Source organism: Caretta caretta, chromosome 17 (genome assembly GCF_965140235.1).
Source record: "Caretta caretta isolate rCarCar2 chromosome 17, rCarCar1.hap1, whole genome shotgun sequence".
Taxonomy (NCBI): domain Eukaryota; kingdom Metazoa; phylum Chordata; order Testudines; family Cheloniidae; genus Caretta; species Caretta caretta.
Genome location: NC_134222.1, coordinates 762,577 through 785,035, shown reverse-complemented (window position 1 = coordinate 785,035; position 22,459 = coordinate 762,577). Strand labels below are relative to the sequence as shown.

Here is a 22,459-nt window from a genome sequence, read left to right as displayed (position 1 = left end):
TATAGAAGTCGATTTTTATAAATCGATTTTATACAGTCGATTGCGTATGTCCACACTAAACGCATTAAATCGGCGGAGTGCGTCCTCACTACCTTGGCTAGCATCGACTTACGGAGTGGTGCACTGTGGGTAGCTATCCCACAGTTCCCACAGTCTACGCCGCCCACTGGAATTCTGGGTTAAGTTCCCAATGCCTGATGGGGCAAAAACATTGTTGCGGGTGGTTTTGGGTACATGTCGTCAGTTGCCCCTCCCTGCGTGAAAGCAACGGCAGACAATCATTTCGCACTTTTTTTCCGTGCAGACGCCATACTGCTGTCAGTAGACGGTGCAGCAGGACTGCTAACCGTCGTCATCCACTGCTTCCGCTGCCACTCTGCTCTGCTGCTATTGTCTCAATGGCAAATTTCTCCATGTTGTCTGTCCTGGGCTCCCGCGTACGTGTGTTCTTCCTCGGGAAATGTGCGCGGTGCTAACCGTTGTCATCCACCGCTTCCGCTGCAACTCTGCTCTCATGAATCCACCTCGCAGGTCCTCTCGTCATTCTCTATAAATATCTATTCTCATGGCATCTGTCGTCAGCCACCGCTTCCGCTGCAACTCTGCTCTCCCGCAGACGCCATACCACGGCAAGCATGGAGCCCGCTCAGATCACCACGGCAGTTATAAGCATTGTAAACACCTCGCGCATTATCCTGCAGTACGTGCAGAACCAGAACCTGCAAAAGCAGGCAAGGAGGCAACGGCAGCGCAGTGACGAGAGTGATGAGGACGTGGACACAGTCTTCTCTCAAAGCACAGGCCACGGCAATTTGGCCATCCTGGTGGCAATGGGGCAGGCTCATGCCATGGAACACTGATTCTGGGCCTGGGAAACAAGCACAGACTGGTGGGATCATATAGTGTTGCAGGTCTGGGATGATATGGCAGGCGACCAGCTTGGCTTAACTGTGAAATCCTAGCGGATCTTAAGCATAAAAAAGAAGCTTACAAGAAGTGGAAGGTTGGACATACGACCAGGGAAGAGTATAAAAATATTGCTCGGGCATGTAGGAATGAAATTAGGAGGGCCAAATCGCACCTGGAGCTGCAGCTAGCGAGAGATGTTAAGAGTAACAAGAAGGGTTTCTTCAGGTATGTTGGCAACAAGAAGAAAGCCAAGGAAAGTGTGGGCCCCTTAATGAATGAGGGAGGCAACCTAGTGACAGAGGATGTGGAAAAAGCTAATGTACTCAATGCTTTTTTTGCCTCTGTCTTCACGAACAAGGTCAGCTCCCAGACTGCTGCACTGGGCATCACAACATGGGGAATAGATGGCCAGCCCTCTGTGGAGATAGAGGTGGTTAGGGACTATTTAGAAAAGCTGGACGTGCACAAGTCCATGGGGCCGGATGAGTTGCATCCGAGAGTGCTAAAGGAACTGGCGGCTGTGACTGCAGAGCCATTGGCCATTATCTTTGAAAACTCGTGGCGAACAGGGGAAGTCCCGGATGACTGGAAAAAGGCTAATGTAGTTCCAATCTTTAAAAAAGGGAAGAAGGCGGATCCTGGGAACCACAGGCCAGTCAGCCTCACCTCAGTCCCCGGAAAAATCATGGAGCAGGTCCTCAAAGAATCAATCCTGAAGCACTTACATGAGAGGAAAGTGATCAGGAACAGTCAGCATGGATTCACCAAGGGAAGGTCATGCCTGACTAATCTAATCGCCTTCTATGATGAGATTACTGGTTCTGTGGATGAAGGGAAAGCAGTGGATGTATTGTTTCTTGACTTTAGCAAAGCTTTTGACACGGTCTCCCACAGTATTCTTGTCAGCAAGTTAAAGAAGTATGGGCTGGATGACTGCACTATAAGGTGGGTAGAAAGTTGGCTAGATTGTCGGGCTCAACGGGTAGTGATCAATGGCTCCATGTCTAGTTGGCAGCCGGTGTCAAGTGGAGTGCCCCAGGGGTCGGTCCTGGGGCCGGTTTTGTTCAATATCTTCATAAATGATCTGGAGGATGGTGTGGATTGCACTCTCAGCAAATTTGCGGATGATACTAAACTGGGAGGAGTGGTAGATACGCTGGAGGACAGGGATAGGATACAGAGGGACCTAGACAAATTGGAGGATTGGGCCAAAAGAAATCTGATGAGGTTCAATAAGGATAAGTGCAGGGTCCTGCACTTAGGACGGAAGAACCCAATGCACAGCTACAGACTAGGGACCGAATGGCTAGGCAGCAGTTCTGTGGAAAAGGACCTAGGGGTGACAGTGGACGAGAAGCTGGATATGAGTCAGCAGTGTGCCCTTGTTGCCAAGAAGGCCAGTGGCATTTTGGGATGTATAAGTAGGGGCATAGCGAGCAGATCGAGGGACGTGATCGTCCCCCTCTATTCGACATTGGTGAGGCCTCATCTGGAGTACTGTGTCCAGTTTTGGGCCCCACACTACAAGAAGGATGTGGATAAATTGGAAAGAGTCCAGCGAAGGGCAACAAAAATGATTAGGGTCTGGAACACATGACTTATGAGGAGAGGCTGAGGGAACTGGGATTGTTTAGTCTGCAGAAGAGAAGAATGAGAGGGGATTTGATAGCTGCTTTCAACTACCTGAGAGGTGATTCCAGAGAGGATGGTTCTAGACTATTCTCGGTGGTGGAAGAGGACAGGACAAGGAGTAATGGTTTCAAGTTGCAGTGTGGGAGGTTTAGGTTGGATATTAGGAAAAACTTTTTCACTAGGAGGGTGGTGAAACACTGGAATGCGTTGCCTAGGGAGGTGGTGGAATCTCCTTCCTTAGAAGTTTTTAAGGTCAGGCTTGACAAAGCCTTGGCTGGGATGATTTAATTGGGGATGGGTCCTGCTTTTGAGCAGGGGGTTGGACTAGATGACCTCCTGAGGTCCCTTCCAACCCTGATATTCTATGATTCTATGATTCCCAGTGGCTGCAAAACTTTCACATGCGTAAGGGCACTTGCATGGAACTTTGTGACTTGCTTTCCCCTACCCTGAAGTGCAAGAATACCCAATTGAGAGCAGCCCTCACAGTTCACAAGTGAGTGGTGATAGCCCTCTGGAAGCTTTCAATGCCAGACAGCTACCAGTCAGTCAGGAATCAATTTGGAGTGGGCAAATCTACTGTGGGGGCTGCTGTGATCCAAGTAGCCAACGCAATCACTGAGCTGCTGCTATCAAGGGTGGTGACTCTGGGAAATGTGCAGGTCATAGTGGATGGCTTTGCTGCAATGGGATTCCCTAACTGTGGTGGGGCGACAGATGGAACCCATATCCCTATCTTGGAACCGGACCACCTTGGCAGCCAGTACGTAAACCCAAGGGGTACTTTTCAATGATGCTCCAAGCTATAAGAATCATCAGTCCAGGCTTTGGTGGTGCCCACTAGGTCACAGTCATTTCTAGCACCACCTTCATTTGTGTACAGACCCTTCAGTATATTAATACTTTTCTTAGCCTTCTGCTTTTGATTCAGAGCAATTTTGTGGAGTGCATGCCAGATTGTGCGAGTTCGGGAAAAGTTCCCCTTCTCCCTCTTTTCTACCTAGTTAAAACTGCCATTTTCCCCATCACCCAGGAAGTTACATACCACCTGGGTCCCTGATGTCTCTCTCAGTGCAGGCCCTTGTTTATGGGCTCAGTCCTACTCCCACTGAGGTCCGGGACTGAGGCCCCCTTGTACTGAGTGCTGTATAAGCACATAAAGAGATGATCCCCTGCGCAAAAGAGTTTACAGTCTGAGATGAGAGACAGCAGGTGGGTGCAACAGAGACAGGAAAGCCTTAGTTATCAGTGAGACCATTCGGAACAGCCCGATAAACAGTATCACAGCACAGCAGCTGCCCGACCATCAATAACAACAACAAATAACAACACTTGGCGGTACAGTCCCAGGATCTCCACCCCATTTGCAGGCATTCATTAATTCATAGAACCACAGAATCATAGAATCTCAGGGTTGAAGGGACCTCAGGAGGTCATCTAGTCCAACCCCCTGCTCAAAGCAGGACCAACCCCAACTAAATCAAATTTAGCCTCAATGCCCCAGTGAGTTAGGGAAGTGGCATTATCCGCATTTCACAGCTGAGAAAACAGGCACAGAAAGAAGTGATTTACCCAGAGCCACACGGGAAGCTTTTAAACAGAGCTGAGAACAGAGCCCAGGTCTCCTAACAACTTGACCTGTGACTTAACCACATGCCTGTCTGTTCTCCTAAACACAGAGAAGAAGGTTCACAGCAGTAGGCAGCTCATGAGACAGTGATGGATTTGGAAGTTAAAGAACAGGCTGGTTTTATCACCTTTTTACACATCTATGTCATGCCATAATTGTGTGTGTGTGAGAAATCTGGAGGATACATGGCACCTCCAGGAAAAGCACCCCTGTGGAAAGGGGAAACCTGACTCCTAACAAAGACAAGACCTGTGTGTGGGGCTTGTTTAGAATGGCAGCAGGAAGCCAGACAGGAGAGGGCTGGGGAAGGTCACAGGCAAGCAGAGATACAGAGTAGTTTTAATGATAATGCTATTTTCTTTTTTCTAACACAGGGCTGATTCTCATTTACACCACACATCCACTTACAGCCCCATTACACTGCCAGGGTAGCGCAAATGAAACTCGGGATACGTGCACAGTGCAATCACAGGGTGACTGGAGCTCGTGTGGACGTACTCCAGCTAGGATTAAGCTAACTAGCTCAAGTACCAGGGCAGTGAAACGGCGGCAGGACAGGCTACACAAGCCCACGCAGGACCCTGGGTAATTACTCAGGTATCTAGCCCATGCTGGAGACAAGGCACAGGTAGCTTTTACTGTGAGGTATCCAGGCAAGGTCAACACTACACCTCCCACTCCTACTTACATCGGGGTAAAAGCTACGTGTGCTTTGTTGCCACTAGGATTTTACAGTGAACTAATGTGCACTAGCTAGCTATCCTGGTTAAAAACACCATTTCTGGCAGTGAAACATAGCCATAGTATCACTGTGCATCTGTCCCATAGTTCCTTGTGCAGTGCTAGAAGAAAGCGACAGTTTCTGAGATGCAGAATGCCAGTCACTCACATGACAGAAGCATTAGGTGGGAAATGCTGAAAGTTCTAATGTAGCAATCAGAAGTGCCAATTCTCATTGGATAATTTGCTGCATGGTACTTGCTGCCCTCCCAAAGCTCTGCGTGAAGGTGGTGGCTTGATTCTCCTCTCAGTTCCACCAGGCTCAGTCAGGAGTCAGAGGAAATACACCATTGTACAACTGGTGTGAGAGAGCCAGGCTCTGGGACTCATGCAGAGGGCGGAGGGTAAGAAAGGCACTCTATACTGTACTGGTAGGACAATTCTAGCTGTAAAATGAGCCATTACCTATTACTGTGTGCACCTAGCTGGAGATTTGCCTGGGGTTGAACCCCTGCACTATGCCCTAAATGCCTACAGGCAGGGTCCTTGTGTCGCAAGATTCCTTGCCTGTAGAATTTGCTGGGAAATCCCCACCCTTCCAAACTGCACTCCATAACCTACGCTTTCATTTTAAAAAAAGAAATGTCAAGCCCACATGGCTGTGGAGAATAGAGTATAATTGATGCAGTGATGCCTGCTTGAGTCTGCAGACAGCCTGAAACCAAAGTTCTGAGAGGGATGAAGTGCCCTATCTATCTATCTTAATGGTTCGTTCATTCTGAAACCTATTGCCACGAATACAAATTTCAGTCTTGTTAACCATTTTGCTGCTGATCATTTTAACAGAAACAGTCTCCTAATGTGCTGATCCCAAGCTGCCTCCCATGATCCCAGGTGCCAAAAGTCCCAGATGCCAAATCTCCAGCTTCTCCTTACTGCTATGATGCAGCTATCAGTGACTACAAAAAATACACTGAATTTAATATTGACACCGGCATTACTGTACTGATTATGTTAATCATTTTCGTATTTAATTACTACACTCCTCCATTTTTTAATTTATCTAAAGCTGCTGCAGAATCTCTAGCCCATCACAGAATTCAGGGATTTTGAACCGAATTTACATCCCACTAGCTGTGCAATACACAGGTCCTTATCTACAGGGCTTCATGTCTCCTCATGCCCACTTCTCACAGTACCAAGTAATCATAATGATGCTTAGCACTCATCTAGCGCGTTACATGCTCGCACTAGTTAATTAAACCTCACAACAGCCCTGTGAGCTGAGGAGTATTATCCCTATTCTGTAGGTCACAGAAAGAGCACAGGGGACAGCTGTTAGTATCCCTTTGCTTTGTAACATAACACTTTTCTGAGACTTCCTTTTGCTTTGAAGTTGAGTGCAATACAAACAGAGGCCTCATACATGTGCTTATATTCTGTGGTGATAAGTGCTGTATAAATGAAGATGGACACCCTGTTGCCTTCTCCAAAGCTCGTGTCAGGATCAGGAGTGACCCCCTATATTCACGGTTCTAACACAAAATTATCTGAGTGAACAAATACCTATGCTGCAACCTGGTCTTTTGCTGATGTCTGAGACTGTCATTTCTCTGCCATGGGATTTACTAACTGTCGTACAGTGCTGGGCTGGCCCCTTCTCATTGACCAGATGGACTCATGTTTCACACTCTGTTATGGCATCATACACTAGCATTCAAAGTGGACCAAAGGAGTGGGGGAAAGAATGTGCCATCCATTCAGGGCCTGGATGAGAAAGAGACTTGGAATTCCAGACTGAGCTACCAGCTTGACAGATTCTCTCTAAATGACACAAGCTCTTTCTGAGGAAGGAAGATGTAACCAAGATTGATGCTTTGATGCCCAGCACATCACTCTCCTTCACCCCCATTGTAGACAGAGCTGGACACTGCTGAATGGTGGAGAAGGTAGACTGTACACTCCTATTTGCCTTCTCATCATACTAACACAAGGATATTTAATAAAATTGAAAGGCAGAAAAAACAAATACATATTTATGCAGCATATAATTAGCCTGTGGAACTCCCTGACATAATACACTGTTGAGGTCAGGACCTTTGCAGGATCAGACATTTATTGAGATAATTATCTCATTATTAATTACATTAGATAGGCTAAAAACCCTTGTATAAGGACTAAAACACTCCTGCTTCAGAGCACAAGTCACTCACTAACAGATGGGACTAGGAAAATCTTCACTTGGCGGTAGGTTATTCCACACTCGTTCAGTTTTCTGAAGCATTTGCCAGTTTGAGATGGAATAACAGAATCAGTGGTCCGCTGGGATGAGCTACAATGGCAAGACCTATGCTCACAGTGCAAGGAGCACAGCGGTGTATGCGACTCTTGCACACAGGAGGCTGGAGCTTTGCTCTCAGACCTTGTGCTTTCCTCCACTCTGAAAATGTTTCTAACCAAACAGAAGAAATTTGGGAGTCCCCAGCTAGTGTCTGGTCCAAGAAATGAGTTGGTGAATCTCTGCTTTCTTCACATCTTAGCTTATTCAGTGCCTGACACTGATTGGACTTGTGCGAATCTTGGATGATTTTTGCCATTTCATATGTGATTGTTTACTGCAAAGTGCCTGGAGACTTTGGTGGATGGTTGTTTTATAAAGAAAAAAATCATTATTGCCATTATGAATGAACTTCTTTGCATTTCTGTGAATAGCGAGGAAGAACTTGCAAAAAGAAAAGGAGGACTTGTGGCACCTTAGAGACTAACACATTTATTTGAGCGTAAGTGAGCTGTAGCTCACGAAGGCTCATGCTCAAATAAATGTGTTAGTCTCTAAGGTGCCACAAGTCCTCCTTTTCTTTTTGCGGATACAGACTAACACGGCTGCTACTCTGAAATCTCAGGAAGAACTTGTCACCTCAGGACAAAAGAGAATCAAAGTATCTGATGATTTCAGCATAAGAGGCAGACAGATGATCCAGATGATCAATTACACTTGTCTTCTTACTATATTTCTCTCCCATGCAGGGGGATCATAATTTCTAGCCTCCCCTTGAGGACCTGAGGATCTCCCCATCCTCAGCCATTTCCCTTTACTTCATTCTCAACCTAGCACTGCGATGAACTTTCTTCTGCTGAGGGCTGTAAACGGGTGCTCCTGGGCCCCATCTGTTCTGGCCTCAGTTGGCGAGTTGGGCTGCTAAACACCGGGACTTTCCCTCCTTTTATGGCAGAACACACTGGGCCACCTCAGCCCTCCCAGCACTGATGGCCCAGGACTCCCAAACACCAGCTGCTTGGAGGTCACCGTCTGAAACACTGGTTTGTATGCACATGCTTAGAGCTGTACACCGGGCATCTGGACTCCTGGGTGCTATTTCTGGTTCTGCCACAGACTCACTGTTTGACTGTAGGTGAGTCATATGTCTGCTGTGCCTCACTTTCTTCCATCTGTAAAATGGGGATGATTATAATTGCCCTCTCCCGGGGGTGTGTGTGAAGTGTCATTAGAGTCTGCACAGCATTTTGGCAGCTCTGCACAGCAGGTGCTACCTGGAGAAAGACAATATGTTTGTTGTCAAGTCTTCTTACAGAGTTGTGCTCAGGTAAAGACTAACTCAGACCTGCCAAAAGCCCAGAAGTATCTTACTAGTACTCCTTTTCTTTTTGCGGATACAGACTAACACAGCTGCTACTCTGAAACCTTAATATAGAATGTTTGTTTTCCCGTGGAGCTGGGATTGTCTCCTGTTGACCATATCTCTGGATGTGTCCCTTCCTCATGTCATTAAGGAAAACCTTCTTAGCTGCTCTCTGCACTTTACAAAGCTTCTTAATTTAGGAGGTTGAGAAGCATATTTGAATTACGGTTCAATCTGCTAGTTGGATGCTGTCCCAGCTGTGGATTGGCTTCTGCTTTGACTCTCCAGTCACTAAGAATCAAGAGCTTTACTTTAACTGGTTGAAAGCAGGTTGCAATTCACACTAGTGTCACCAAGCCCATTCTGAGTCTCACAGATCCCTGCATTGCTCACTGCCTGCCTTCTAACTACCTCTCGGCTCTCATGTGGAATCCTAACCCTGTAGGAAAGGGAGACAGAGGCAAGGGCAGAGTGCGGGAAGGACCCAGGGCATTCTCTTGGCAATGCCATCCTCACCAGAGACAGTGGGGCAAGTGATGGGGAAGCAGCTTTGTCCTCCTAAGCACACAGGACCGCAGTCAGGGCAGGATGGAATGATCTGCCTGTCCCTAACCTCAAACAACCTGCATATCCCTCCACTGTGCTTTTGTTCCAAGACAGTCCAAACAGCATTGGGTTTTCAACTGCCTACACTCATGACGGGATGAGTCTGAGAGCTGCAGTGGGCTCCACCGCAGCTTTTCCAGGGGAAGGCGTTCACTGGAGTGAGCACAGGTGGAGATGTGCCTCCCAGTCCCATTCTGCCCCCAACCAGCTGGCCAGCTTCTCATACGGATGGAGTCTGATTGCTCAGCACCAACCTTTAGCCTGTAAGGCCGTCAGGGCTGCTGTTGAAGCCAGGGGCGGAGTAAGCACTATCTGTACGCTGCATTGACTGAAGTCGTCTCTCTGTTCTCACAAGTGCACCCTTGTAGCAGAAGGTGTATTCCAAAATGGGGTTAAATGAAGAGAGCAGACTAGATGAAGAAAAAACCGTTTGCATTCCCTCCATTCTCTGCTTACATTAGTACTGATACACGTATTTAAATTAAACAAGTTTCCGTATCTGAGTTTCCAATCCCACAGCCACTGCTGCCACTGGGTTTATTTTTTCTATTTACTTTAGCTTGAACAGAGAGTGAGAGAGAGAGAGCCAGAGCCACATGGACAGAGAGGAGTGCTAGTTAAACAGGGAGTTCCACATGTGGGTACAAATCCTTTGGACCTCCAGCCACCTTGTCAATTTCTGTAGTTATTTATTATTTTTCAATGCAGTTTGTCATTCCTAATGGAGCCCCCAGCATGAGGCGAGGGGTCAGGAGCTGCTCTTCAAGTGGATTAGTGTGCTGGAAGCATTATGGCTTTCTTTCACTGTGAATTTGGGAGTGATTCCCTGATGGCTGCACTCTATATAGAAGTGAATCGGTGCTAATTTGTTTCTGAGGATCACACATCCAGGAATATGTGAAAGACAATCCTGCCTTTCAATGCATATTTCAAGCCAGTGTGATGGCAAACAGTGGAAAATAAACAAGTGAGTGAGACCAGACGTTCCTGTCCAGTATGCCAGATGTGAAGAATCAGTGCCAGGCACACTGGACTTCCATTTATATACCAGATACATTTATGCCACCCACCTCCAGAAATGCATGTTTTGTTCTTTTTGTCTATGTGTCTAGAGGCAGCAGGCTCTTTATGTTAGCACCTTGACAATGTCCAGGAGAATTACAGCTGTGAGCCTTCTCCCAGCAGTGGCCTTGTTGTGCCCAGAAGGGCTCAAGCGTACGAGCTCTCTCCCACTAGCATTTCTGTGCTCAAAGTGCGTTAGCAATGTATGCTGAGGGTGCTGTATTTTATTTCAGCTGGATTCAGAGTACAGTGGCACTGAAATCTTGCAGGAAAAAGCTTCAGCTACACTTGTGCTGTGCCTGCTGCTTATCACATTGACTGAAATTGCCTCACTGATAACTTGTGCCACTGTTTGTCATGTCCAGCTGCTGTCTCTAATCTTAAACTGAGACTGTAAGCAATATTGGGGCAGGGACCACCTCCTTGTTATTTGTTTGTATTGCATCTAGCACAGTGGAGCTCTGGTCTCTAGCTGTTCCTGCAGTACAAACATATAACTTCTGTTTCATGGTTAGACTGCTGGTCAGGGTGTTTGAACCGGGAGAGCAAAAAGGCATTTTCATGGACATGAGATGGGCAGCCTCGCCTCTCCTTGACTTCTCTAAGCCACTTGGAGGGGCACGGTAACATGCAACCTGTGCTTTTTTCAAAGGCAGGGAGTTCAGAGTGGAGACTCTGGGATCCCTGAGCTATTAGGAGCCCCTGTGCTGGCACAGAAAGCCTGAAGCATTCATGTTTGGGCTGAATGTCAGAGAAGAGACTGAGCATAAGACCGCTCCCTTCAGAAGAACCTGTCCTATATTGTCCTAGAATTTTACAGCACTGGGAATAAATAAATAAGTCCCACATCACTGAGAAGCCCCCAGATGTGGTGAGGGGCAGCAGCCCACACACTTTCCCATGTTAGTAATGTGTCTGATTCAGAGGGATGGAGTCTGTGGGGAGGCATTGGGCCCTGCTGAAATGAAAGATAAAACTATTGTTCTAAAGAGAGCTATTGATTTTTGCATTATTACACTAAGAAATTTATAGGCCTCTGTTTTAAAATGGCAATAAGAGGAAATGTACAAGTTCCAAAAACTTCCCAAAGACCTTGGGTTTGACCCTGAGAAGGGGAGAGGAGGGTAAATGCCTCCTCCACCCCATCTGCAGGGGGACCCTGGAACTTGTGCCTAGATTACATGTCCCAGGCATACTGTTGACCACAGGAGTCTGTCCACATTAAGATTTGCAGAGGAAATGGTTTTACCTTCAGGCAAACTCCAAGCAGGCTATTCCCAAAGGTAACACACAGGCGGTGGGGGTATGTGCCCAATGCAACTTGAGCTACCCCATACCCACGAGCAAAGTCAGTCTCTCTCCTGCTGTTCAGTAGAATTTCTTTCCTGTTGGTGCCTCCTGCCAGAACCACCACTAATGTCCTCAGAGCTCTTGAATCTGCTTCTTTTTCATTTACTGGACTAACAGTAATGCACCCCAAAAGGCTTAGCTGTTGTCACTTACAGCAGGGAGAAGCATTCATGGCACTGGTGCAAGCAAGCAAGCAAATAAACAGACTCAGGAACTCTGGGTGCACAGGAGACTGCTGCAGGAACACAGGATGGGAGGCATTTCACTTTAGAGCCAGGGGAACTCAGTGCGATGGGAGGGCACAAGCCAACAACACTAAAGAAGGAGGAAGCATGTATGTGTGCAGAGAGGCGATAATGATCCCATGCACCAATTCACTCTTGTGCTTGTTACATCTGGGGAGGTTTATTTTGTATTCACATATATTTAATTGTGTTACTGAAGCAGCATCAGAGCTCACTGAAGGGAGACTCACAGGTGTTACCAGAATGGAATAGGGGTGTTGCTGAGGGATCCTGGAGGTTACTAGGCTACAACTGTTGTCATGACCCCAGTTCTTCTCCTGACTTCTGTAGAAGGTATTTCCACCACATGCATTGTTTTATACCATTTCTTCCCAATGTTTTCCACAGCAACGTTCCTTCTGCATCCCCTTGTGGGCTACTGCCTCTGGGAAGAGAATTCTCACTTGTAAATGGACAAGGACCTAAGTTAGAACAGTGCTAAAATGCACAGTTTTGAGCAGTTGGTAAAAGGGGTTTCCTATTGTCCCTCCTTCCCCCAGAATAACTTTGACGGTCCCCCTTAGCACCCTACCCCCAAAGCTGTGTGGAGACAGTGGCCTTCCAGGTCATCATCTGCCTTCGAGGTCATAATAGCTATTAAATCACAGCTTGCCTCACCAAATTAGGCAAAAACAAAATTATCTCCAATGATTTTTATGTTCCTGAAATGTTCCAGAACTGCTGGAGTGATTACTAGGGGATTGGAAGCAGCTGTCACTCTGTCAGAAACCATAATTCTAAACAGCTGGGATCTGTCAGTTATTTATGACACCGTTTGCAGGAAATGATGAAGGTGGATGGGTGGCTGGCACTCCCTGGCTGAATCGCAGCGGCAGCAGGCTCACCACACAGAGAGCACACGTTCCCAGAATTGGCGCCGGCATCCAGGCACTGAAAACAGATGGCTGCAGGGAGTGAATGAGTGGAGGCTGCTGGCCTTCCAGCAGCAGCTGCAGGCCTCGCACCCCTTGAGAAATGGGGGTTGTGTGGTGCAAGGCTGTTCCTTTGCCCTCATCCCAAAGAGGCAACTGTTGCTGCTCTGTGGAGGCCAAACACAAAGCCGTGGTTGCTGGGAAATGTAGTCTGTGTGCTGATCTAGCGGAGGTTTGTTTGCTTTCTCCTCTACACAGCACAGATAGACTGGGGTTAGTGACCTGAGATACTGACTTGCTGAAACATCCTACCTCTGATCTGAAATGTAACTCCTTGTTTCCCAGGCCAAGGTGCCACCGCTGCTCAGTCTGCCCTTTGCGGCCTCTCGCAGAGCACGTGGAATTGTAACGTTCTGTAACAGATTTGCTTTTTAGCAGGAAAAAACACTTCCATCTACCAGTGTGCAAATGTGACATTCTGAGTTAGTTCCCAAGGTTCAAAGTAAATGCCCTCTGGGTTTTTAGCCTCGTCTTTGTGCCTCTGTCTCACATGGGCTTGATACAGGAAGCTTAGGTTGATAGAAACAGGGTGGTATTGGGGCAGCTCCATTACAGTCAGTCTGCGAAGTTGCACCAGGCGTGAATTTGGCCTCAGGAGTGAGTGATGACCAAGCTTCTACCTGCTTGATAATGCTGATGGCAAACAGGGGCCAGGGGCTTTGGCCCCAGTTGTATCCTGCTCTGATTAAATATTATTTATATTATGTGGTAGCCATACAGGGGGTTTTACAGCAGTACAGATCAACATGGGAGTCAAGCAGAACAGCCTCTCTCAGTTGGAGCTATCTTCTAGTGGACCAACTTCTATTGGTGAGAGACCAGCTTTTGTGTTTGCACAGAGCTGAAGAAGAGCTCTGTGGGGCTCGAAAGCTGGTCTCTCACCAGCAGAAGCTGGGCTCACCTTGTCCCTCGGATAGCCTGGGACCGACACAGCTACAACTATACTGCAGATCAACTGAGATCTTTCTTCTTGCATAAACAACTTTTTCCCTAAACTCAATTTCAGGACTTGGCCTGTCTCATGAATATAACTAACAATAGTAATTCACATTCCCAAATCAACATATTGCTGCCCATCTCCTGAAATAGAGTTAAAATATCCTACTTTATGTGCAAGGAAATCCTGGCACAGGAGCCCCCACTGCCCTGGTGCAGCACTGGCTCCCCCTGCTCTTCCCCTACCTTCTACAGTAACCCCAAGCACGAAGGACATCCAGGGCATGCTGCAGGCGGACCTGATCCCTACAAAGCCCCCTAACGCAGGGGGACACACTGACCCCTGCAGCCCTAGATTGTCCATGCAGAATAGTTTGACGTGTAACCTGCGGTGTGTAGTAGAAGGATGCATGCTCTAGGACGCCGCAGTCTTTACCCAATGGAGAGCCGAGGCTCAATGGTTGAAGGGTGCTGCAGCTGCCCTGCAGCACCTGCTAACTTGGCAATGTGGCTCCTGCTGTTGTCCAAGAAGGGTCCTCTGCCAGGCACTTGATGGCTGTTGATCCATATTAGCATTCTTCTGCCCATTTAAGCCCTAAGCATTCGCCCTGCTGCCGCCGAAAGATGTACACCTAGATTCACCAGTCCCAAATCCAGATTCTGGATGTTCAGCCCAGATGAGAACCTATAGCAAAGATGGGGGTGGCCCTGGGGGGAGGGTCAAGGTGGGAGATTTTCCCTTTTCCCTGTGCAGCCTCCCCTCTATCCCTGTGCTGGTGCCACCACAGGGATAATCTGTTCTAAAATGGGCAGGAAGAAAAACATCCATTTTGTCTGGATAAGTGCACAGACTCTGTCCCCTGGAACCCAAATCCTTCTGAGCACTTCAGCTCCAGCACTAGTTCAGGCTTAACACTAACACTGTAATAGTGTATAACAGTAATCCAGTGCTGCGTAAAGACAGTCCTTATTCGTTAATAATGCATTCAGGAGGAGTGATTTTCACTGCCAATAACAAGGCTGATATGTTGGAAACTAGCAGGTAACGAAGAACATTTATAATGATGTTAGTCTAATAATGAGTATAAGGCTGATATAAGTAACACTGCAAGCTGGACACGTCCAAAGATAAAGAATTTCAAGCAGGCATTAACTAATGCCTAATTAATGCCCCATTAGAAAGATGCTACATGGGAAATAATTCGGACAGCCCAGTGAATTCACTCCACTCAGTAAGAACACAGTGAAAACCAAATGAATGCAGAATGACCCCATGAAGGGAGAGTGGGAAGGAAACAATGCCTTACCCATGTGTAATAACAGGAGTGTGAAGTGCTAACAGGATCCTTGGCATCTTTACCAATGTCAACAGTGCTGTATCTTCTTAACGCAATTAATTAAAAGGCTCTCACCAGCATTTTTCTGTTCAGCCTTTGAAACTCTCCCTCCCTGGTCAGTTCTGACACATGTACCAATGACACTCCATCTGCCTCCAGCCTTGGCTGGATGAAACTGAAAGCTTTGTGCTGGAGATAATAGAAGATTTTTCAGCACATTCATCAATTTCTGCCTCTCTAATGAGGATAGCAGGCTGGGCCCACAGTTCCCCAGTGGGGATCCCTGGTCTCCAAACAGAAGCTCTTGGAAGGCTGGGGGGCTCAGTTTTGCTGAGCTATGCCCCTTCCAACTCAAGGAGGACTAAAACGCTCAGGACTACATGATACAAATAGAGTCATACTGCCCGTCACCCCAGTCTGGCAGCATTGAGAAGACTACGGGGCGAACTGGGGCTTTTGTTCTAAATTTCAGTTCCAGTGGTATTGGGCCATCCTACATGAGAGAGAACCCGCACACTGACCAAACCTGAAACGATCCCTCAACATAGCACCTCAAAGAGGTAGATAATCAGCAAATTTTATGGGCGGAAGTTACTCACATCCTTGGCTAGAGTATTGTGTGGTGTCACTAGAGAGTTGCCTTCTTTCTTCTGCTTTACCAATCCCCTCACCCAAAATATCCATTTAGGTTGGTATTTATACTGTGTCCATTGCCAACCCCACACAATTCCCTTCATGCCTGGATATCAGAACAAAGACAGAAACTCCTCGCTGTGGCAATTTCACCATTGTACTCCTGGGAATCCATAGCATAACCACCTTCCATTTTAGCCTGAGACACAAATTTCACCTTCAGATAGTAATGTCAGACAACATTAACTCACACATTTGTTAATTACAAGCAGGAGCCTGATTCTCCCATGCCCTGCAGTTTGTGCAGTCATTCACCCTGTGCAGAGTGAGTGTGAAACACTGCCATTCGGCATTAGTGGGGTTTCACACCCACTCTGTGCAGAGCAGGGAAGAAGCAGACCCAACGTGTCAATCGTCACTGTGTGTTGATAACCGTCACCTGTGTCATTATCACCATGTACATGTAAATCACCCAAATCATAAGACCTCTACCAGCCTACACATTCTCATCAGCTATCCTGTTATCATGGTGACGAAGGGGTCATGGAACAGTATGTTGAACTGTTGGTGGTGGGCACTGCGCACACTTCCTCTATGTTGCTCAGACGTGGGAGATGGTTTATTGATTCAGGCCCTTCTGTTTAGGCATTTGTGATAACTGGCTTCATGTAAAGAGACAACATCCCAGTGATCTGTGCCTGGGGAGATTTTGCTAACAAGTATCAATCTCTGTACTTTAGCTTCCCTATCTGTAAAATGGGATTAATGATACTGATACACCCATGTAAAGTGCTTTTTGATCCATGGATGAAAAGTGCTCAACCCTATTTTTATAACCACGTGCAAAGTGTTGTTTTTCTTACATGTTCACAGTTGGGAATGGGAAGGACTTAGTGACTGGCACTTTTGGGTATCAGCGTTTTTGAGACCACAGCTGCCACTGCTGATTGTGGAGATGGTTCCTTGATGGGCAAGGACCACTAAGAGGTCAAAGTCAGTGTGAGGAGACTTACAATGAGTAGGTCTAAAGGGGCCAGAATCCTCTCCCTCTTGAAATCAAACACACAACAGCAAAGCCAGATGTCATGTTAGTGACTTCAAAAATGCTTCTAATAACAAACATCAATAATCATACATTTTTTATGTATTAGGTATTCCTGACACAAGGCCCTTCTCTGGCAGTGGTGCAAAAATGGGAAACCACCCACATCTGCAAATGCAAACCTGAAACTTTTGAAGGGCATGACTCAACAGAAGTTCTGCTACCCTCATTATACAGGAATCTGACTGTGTGGCCAAACTACTTTAAGGCATAGTAATTTTTATTAACAGCGCTTTCAGATATACGTGTCCTTTGCTGGTGATTTATTGACAGTCTTTGTGGTGCAATCATTCTAAAAATATAACTTTGCATTCAAAGAATGGAACCAGATGGACAGGTCACTCACAATTAGCTACGTAGTGATATCTCACACTACACGAGAAGCCAACTGAAGAATTACACTTTTAAAGGAACAGAATCAAAAACAGGGAAGTTTCTACTTTCTTCCCAACATGTGGTCTAAATACTGAACCCTAGATTCATTTCTGAGTGCTGGAAAAGGGGCTCATAAAAGCCCAGATGGCCCAGAATGACACAGGATGTCTTGTGGTAGCCTGGCACAGACACTGGTGAACTTCTCTTTCCAGGCTGTTTAGGAATATTATAATCCATTTGGCATGCTAGGGTTTAATTGACAGGTGGCACGTGCAGCTGTATGCTACTCTGATCTGACGCCCGTTTCCTGCTACGTCCAACGCAGAATGCATTAGACATGGGTGAGTGTGGATGTAACAGAAGAAGTGGAATCTGAATGAGAAATGAGAGCCTGGTGCAGTGAGTTTGAGAGGGGATGACCTGAAAGAAAGCAGGAAGATAGGAGTGTGAGAAGGAAATGCACAAGATGGTGAGGCTAGCAATACAAAGGCTGACCACAGGGAATGATAGTTACTGCTCTTTAAAAAAAAAAAAAAAAGACAAAAAAACCCAACAAAAAACCCCACCTTTATTCTCTGCTGTAATAAAGCCCTGATCAGAAGTACTTTGTGTGGTATCAGAAGCTGTAATATGTTACACCACAGGAGATCTATTTAAATATGTTTGAGCACCCACTTCCAAATTTAGTTTTCAACTCAGCACCTTCTCCACTGACTGCTGATAAAATCATATTTCCTGAGAGTCTATTGTTCTTTAAATATGTATGTTGATGTTTAAAAGACCTCGAATGTTACAACTCAGTAAAAAAAGGACTATTCTAATTAGAGTGTCCTTTCCTTTCAAGAGATTTAAGGCCTGGTTTCTAAAGGTGCTGAGCACCCAAATTCCAGCTGAATCAGTGGGAATACAAACACTCAGTGCTTCTGTAAATCAGATGCCTCGTGTGTACAAAGCAGCCTGAGTTGGGGAAATCCCTCATTCCTTTTGGTATAACTGAAGGGAACTCGGACACTGTCTCTCATTAGGACTAGAAGAGCTGGATGAACAGTGCGAAGAGTTATTCGTGAGCACTTTTGTCACACTTGCTACCCTTTCTGTTTGCTTTGCCACACAAGAGGGCTTTAAGCAAATGAACATTTTGAATGATTGCGCTTCAGGTGAATACTGCGTTTTGACACAAAGCAAGGAACTCGCTCTTTGCGCTGCAAGTGTTTACCCTATTTATACAGTTTTAGTTGACCAATCAGAGGGCAGCCACACCACCATGTAATAAAGGTGGCCAGTCTCACACCACAAACAACCACTAGGGAATAATCAAAGCAAACAGTTGGCAAACTCCCCATAGGCTGAAATAAGTTTGGACAACTACAAGTAACTAACCTACTCATCACAATCTGTTTGTGGATAATTTATGGACAGAAAAAGTGGTTGAGTTAATTGGATACGTTTTTCACTAGGAATAATCCTCACAGCTATAATTACTAGGCAGGTGGTTTTGAATGATTTACGAGACATCATAATTCAACTGACCTTGTTCTCTTGCTTTTTTGAACAGGGGGTTATGTGGAGCTGCTCCTGATGCTGTTGGGGCTTGAGATTCACTTCACTGCATGCTGCCCCATTGACTGTGTATGTTACCCATCACCTATGACTGTCAGCTGCCAAGCCCACAACTTTGTATCAATTCCAGAAGGGATACCAGAAAACAGCGAGAGGATTTTCCTCCAGAACAACCAGATCACATTGCTTCTGCGAGGTCACTTTAGCCCATCCATGGTCACCTTGTGGATCTATTCCAATAACATCACCTTCATAGACCCAGACACCTTTGATGGGTTTGTTAATCTAGAAGAGCTGGATTTGGGGGATAATCGCTATTTAAGGGCTTTAGCAGCTGAGACCTTCCAAGGGCTGGTGAAGCTCCATGCCTTGTACCTGTACAAATGTGGGTTGAGCTCTTTACCCAGTGGGATATTTGGTGGCCTCCACAATCTACAATATCTTTATCTACAAGATAACCACATCGAGTTCCTTCAGGATGATATTTTTGTTGACCTGGTCAACCTCAGCCATCTTTTTCTTCATGGAAACAAGCTGTGGAGCCTTCATCAGAACACATTTAGGGGACTAATAAACTTGGATAGGTTACTCATCCACCAAAATCAACTCCAGTGGGTCCACAGACGTGCTTTTCATGATCTCCGAAGATTGACCACGCTTTTCCTGTTCAATAACAGCCTCTCTGAGCTCCAGGGTGAATGCCTCGCCCACCTGGGAGCCCTGGAGTTTCTCAGGCTGAATGGCAACCCTTGGAGCTGTGACTGCAAATCCAGGTCACTCTGGGATTGGTTGCGCAGATTCAGAGGTTCAAGTTCCAGCGTGATCTGTGAGTCTCCTGAGCAGATGCATGGCAAGGACTTAAAGGTGCTAAAAGCAGAGGACTACAGGAACTGTTCTGGGTCTGAGTCCCTCCATCAGATCAAAACACACACTTTCTCCACAGCAGACAGAGGAGCCTCCAAAGACCACCACTCACACCACTCCTCCAAGGAGAAGGATAAAGAGAGAGGGGTTGAGCACAGTTTACACAGCAGTCAACCAGCAGCACCTCCCGGTTCACATCCAGGTTACAGAAAGCCGAGCAAGAACTGCACCAGCCACAAAAGCCGCAACCGAACCTCTAAGCCAGTGTCTCTGGGGCCACGGAAGAGCATTCATGAAGCTCAGGACTATGTGCCTGACTACCAGCACAAATTCAGCTTTGGCATGATGCCTACAGCACCACCCAAGCGGAAGGGTAAGTGCACCCGGCGGACACCCATCAGACCCCCCAGTGGAGTACAGCAGGCAGCTGGGAGCTCGGTGATCAGGGCCTCTCGTCTAGTTTTTATAATGGTGTTAGTGGTCATAATACGCTGAGCTGGCTGTGACTGATAGTGTCTGCACTGCCACCAATCTACAAAGGACCAGAGTTTCTTTTCTTCTTTTTTCGTACACGGAGGATTTGCCTTGTGAAGGAAAGAATGTTGTTTAGGCTTTCGATGGTCTCCATACATGGATGAGTGGATTATAAACATGAACTGTACAGAATGCACACCGCAGGAGTGGATTAAAGGCATTATCACATGCTTGTCACAAACAGCCCCAACTGAGCACCTACAGAAAAGCCAACATAACAAAAAAGGAGCTAAGCCTTCATTAATAACAACTGGACAAACACGGACAGTAGCTGTGCTCTATGTGAAATCCTGTTAATTTGAGAGAGCTCTGAAAGACCCTGTGATTACTGAAGGGAACATAATTGCTGTAAAAATGATCACCAATCAAGCCTACACCATTTATCTGAAACGGTGTGCAAAGACACTTACAAAATGTATAATAAGGACATTGGTTCTCCCACATTTTAGCCCTTTTGGCTCCAAACCCACAGGCCAAAGCTGGCCAGAATTCTCTTGGAAGACAATCTCAAAACCCTGTATATCTCAGGCACATAGCAGAACAGGGCTTGCCTGCTAGGCTAGGAGTAGCCAACTACCAAAGGAAAGACTTATTAGAGGTGGATATTAAAACTTAAACGAAATGAGATTCCTGCAGAAGGTGTGTTTTTTGTAACTGTGTTCACATATAAAATAAACAAATGCACAGGTTCCCTTCCCCTCAATTATCCATATGTATGTCTTATGTTTATAAACTATATGGAAACTATATCTTCAGATTTAAGGATTGTATTGTTGCATTTATAGCAGAAGAACAACATAGGATTTTCTCTAGAAAACAACTGGCAGCAGCGCCTACAGATGCAGGGCAGCCATCCATCAGGCTCAGCGTGTGTCGGGGGAACCGCAGTGGACCAATGTTCTCAGCAATTTAGAGCACTAGATTTGGGGGGATTTTTTGTATGCAATGTAACAAAGTCCATATCTGAAGAGCCAAAACTCACTCTTATGACCTAATTTCTAACCTGTCACATGCCAGGAAGAAAGGGATTAATTAGAAACATTCAGACCAAACACACTCAGCTATAGAGCTCTGTCTCCTAGAAAGCACCATGAGGCCAGAGCAGATGTTTCTAGCATGAGTGAGAAGCAGTTCCCAACAGTGTTAGCCATGTGAGGACCTTTATAGCTGGCCTAAGGTTTTCACTCAAGTGCTCCTTAAAAAGGAACAGATATCATGGGAGACTCAGAAAGGGGCTGCAAACAATTAACTGGGAATCTGATAAGCACCTGTAAGGAACAGAGTGCCCAGGACTTTCATCCATGATAGAAAAAAAATGTATAAGGCAGCCATACAAAGGGAGCTGTGGAAGGGAGGGGTAGAAAGAGCAGGTCTGCCTGCCCATCGAACCTCTGTCCTGACCCACTGGCAGTAACCCTGAAGATGGAGTGCCGGGGAAGGGGGTCGTGAGTTCTGGTCTGGTTCAGGCTGGTATATGGTGGAGATGGCAGTGTTATTGGCCAGAGATGATGTCTAGATGTAACACAAACAGCACACATTAATTCCCTGTCAGAGTGGATATGTGAGAAGAAACAAACACTGAAGTTAATGAAAAGAGGGAAATAAAATTATCTTGGACAAGCAAAGCCTGTTTTTCATTTCCTAACAATACTCCAGCTGCAGTGACACATGTCTGGCCTGTAGCTGATGTTTGGAGCCGGACAACAGTGCTAAGGAAACAGCTCATTTTCTAGCATGTAACCAACTGGTTGAGCAAGGATGCACTGACTACTGAAACCTCAGGAAAATTCCTGTTCTCTAAATCGTTAGCCTACTAGGGATAACTCATGTTCCATATCTATCCTTCTGGGGGCATCTTACTGCAGGGTACCCTGTTATCATCAGCATGCCCTCCACCTGAGATGTTTGGTGCGAGTGTGCGTGGGGCGGCTATTTAAACTTCAGTAGTGAGAACTTCCTATTAAATATAGTAGGCCTCTTTTGGGTAGAGGTGTTCATAGAAGTCCCTGGAACTGGAAAGAGAAACCTCTGAATCAAATTGTTCTGGGAGAAAAAAATGTCTATGCAGTTCCAAGGATTCACCATTCAGTCCTGAAGTCAGGCATCTAGAGATTTAATAAACAAGTGCAGAGTCTCCTGCTTTCCTCACACACTTGAAGAGGCACAGGAGCTGGGATGCCTTTCAAAGAGGGAGGGGGGGGGGCATGAGCATATATTTTTTAGAACAAAGTTCCTGGGTAATGACAGGAACAGTCCCAGGAAGAGGGAAAAATAGGTTACTCATCTAGTCCTCTCTGTTCCCGCACCTATCCAAACTTTTCTGTCTACAGAGCTCTAAACCTCCACTAAAGG

At 46.3% G+C, this 22,459-nt stretch overlaps 1 protein-coding gene and 1 long non-coding RNA gene across 2 annotated transcripts in view; one reads left to right on the top strand and one right to left on the bottom strand.

The window, feature by feature from the left end:
• Positions 1-2,882, bottom strand: part of LOC142069480 (uncharacterized) — a 179,270-nt gene extending 176,388 nt beyond the window's left edge. Inside the window, exon 1 of the long non-coding RNA XR_012665328.1 lies at positions 2,721-2,882. This is a non-coding gene — a long non-coding RNA (uncharacterized LOC142069480). The remainder of the gene's footprint in view (positions 1-2,720) is intronic.
• RTN4RL1 (reticulon 4 receptor like 1) overlaps positions 1-21,732 on the top strand; it is a 69,935-nt gene extending 48,203 nt beyond the window's left edge. The window contains exon 2 of the mRNA XM_048824245.2: positions 18,705-21,732. Within this exon, the coding sequence (XP_048680202.1) occupies positions 18,705-20,068 (1,364 nt within the window). The 3' untranslated portion in view covers positions 20,069-21,732. The remainder of the gene's footprint in view (positions 1-18,704) is intronic.
• The last annotated feature ends 727 nt before the right edge of the window (positions 21,733-22,459 follow it).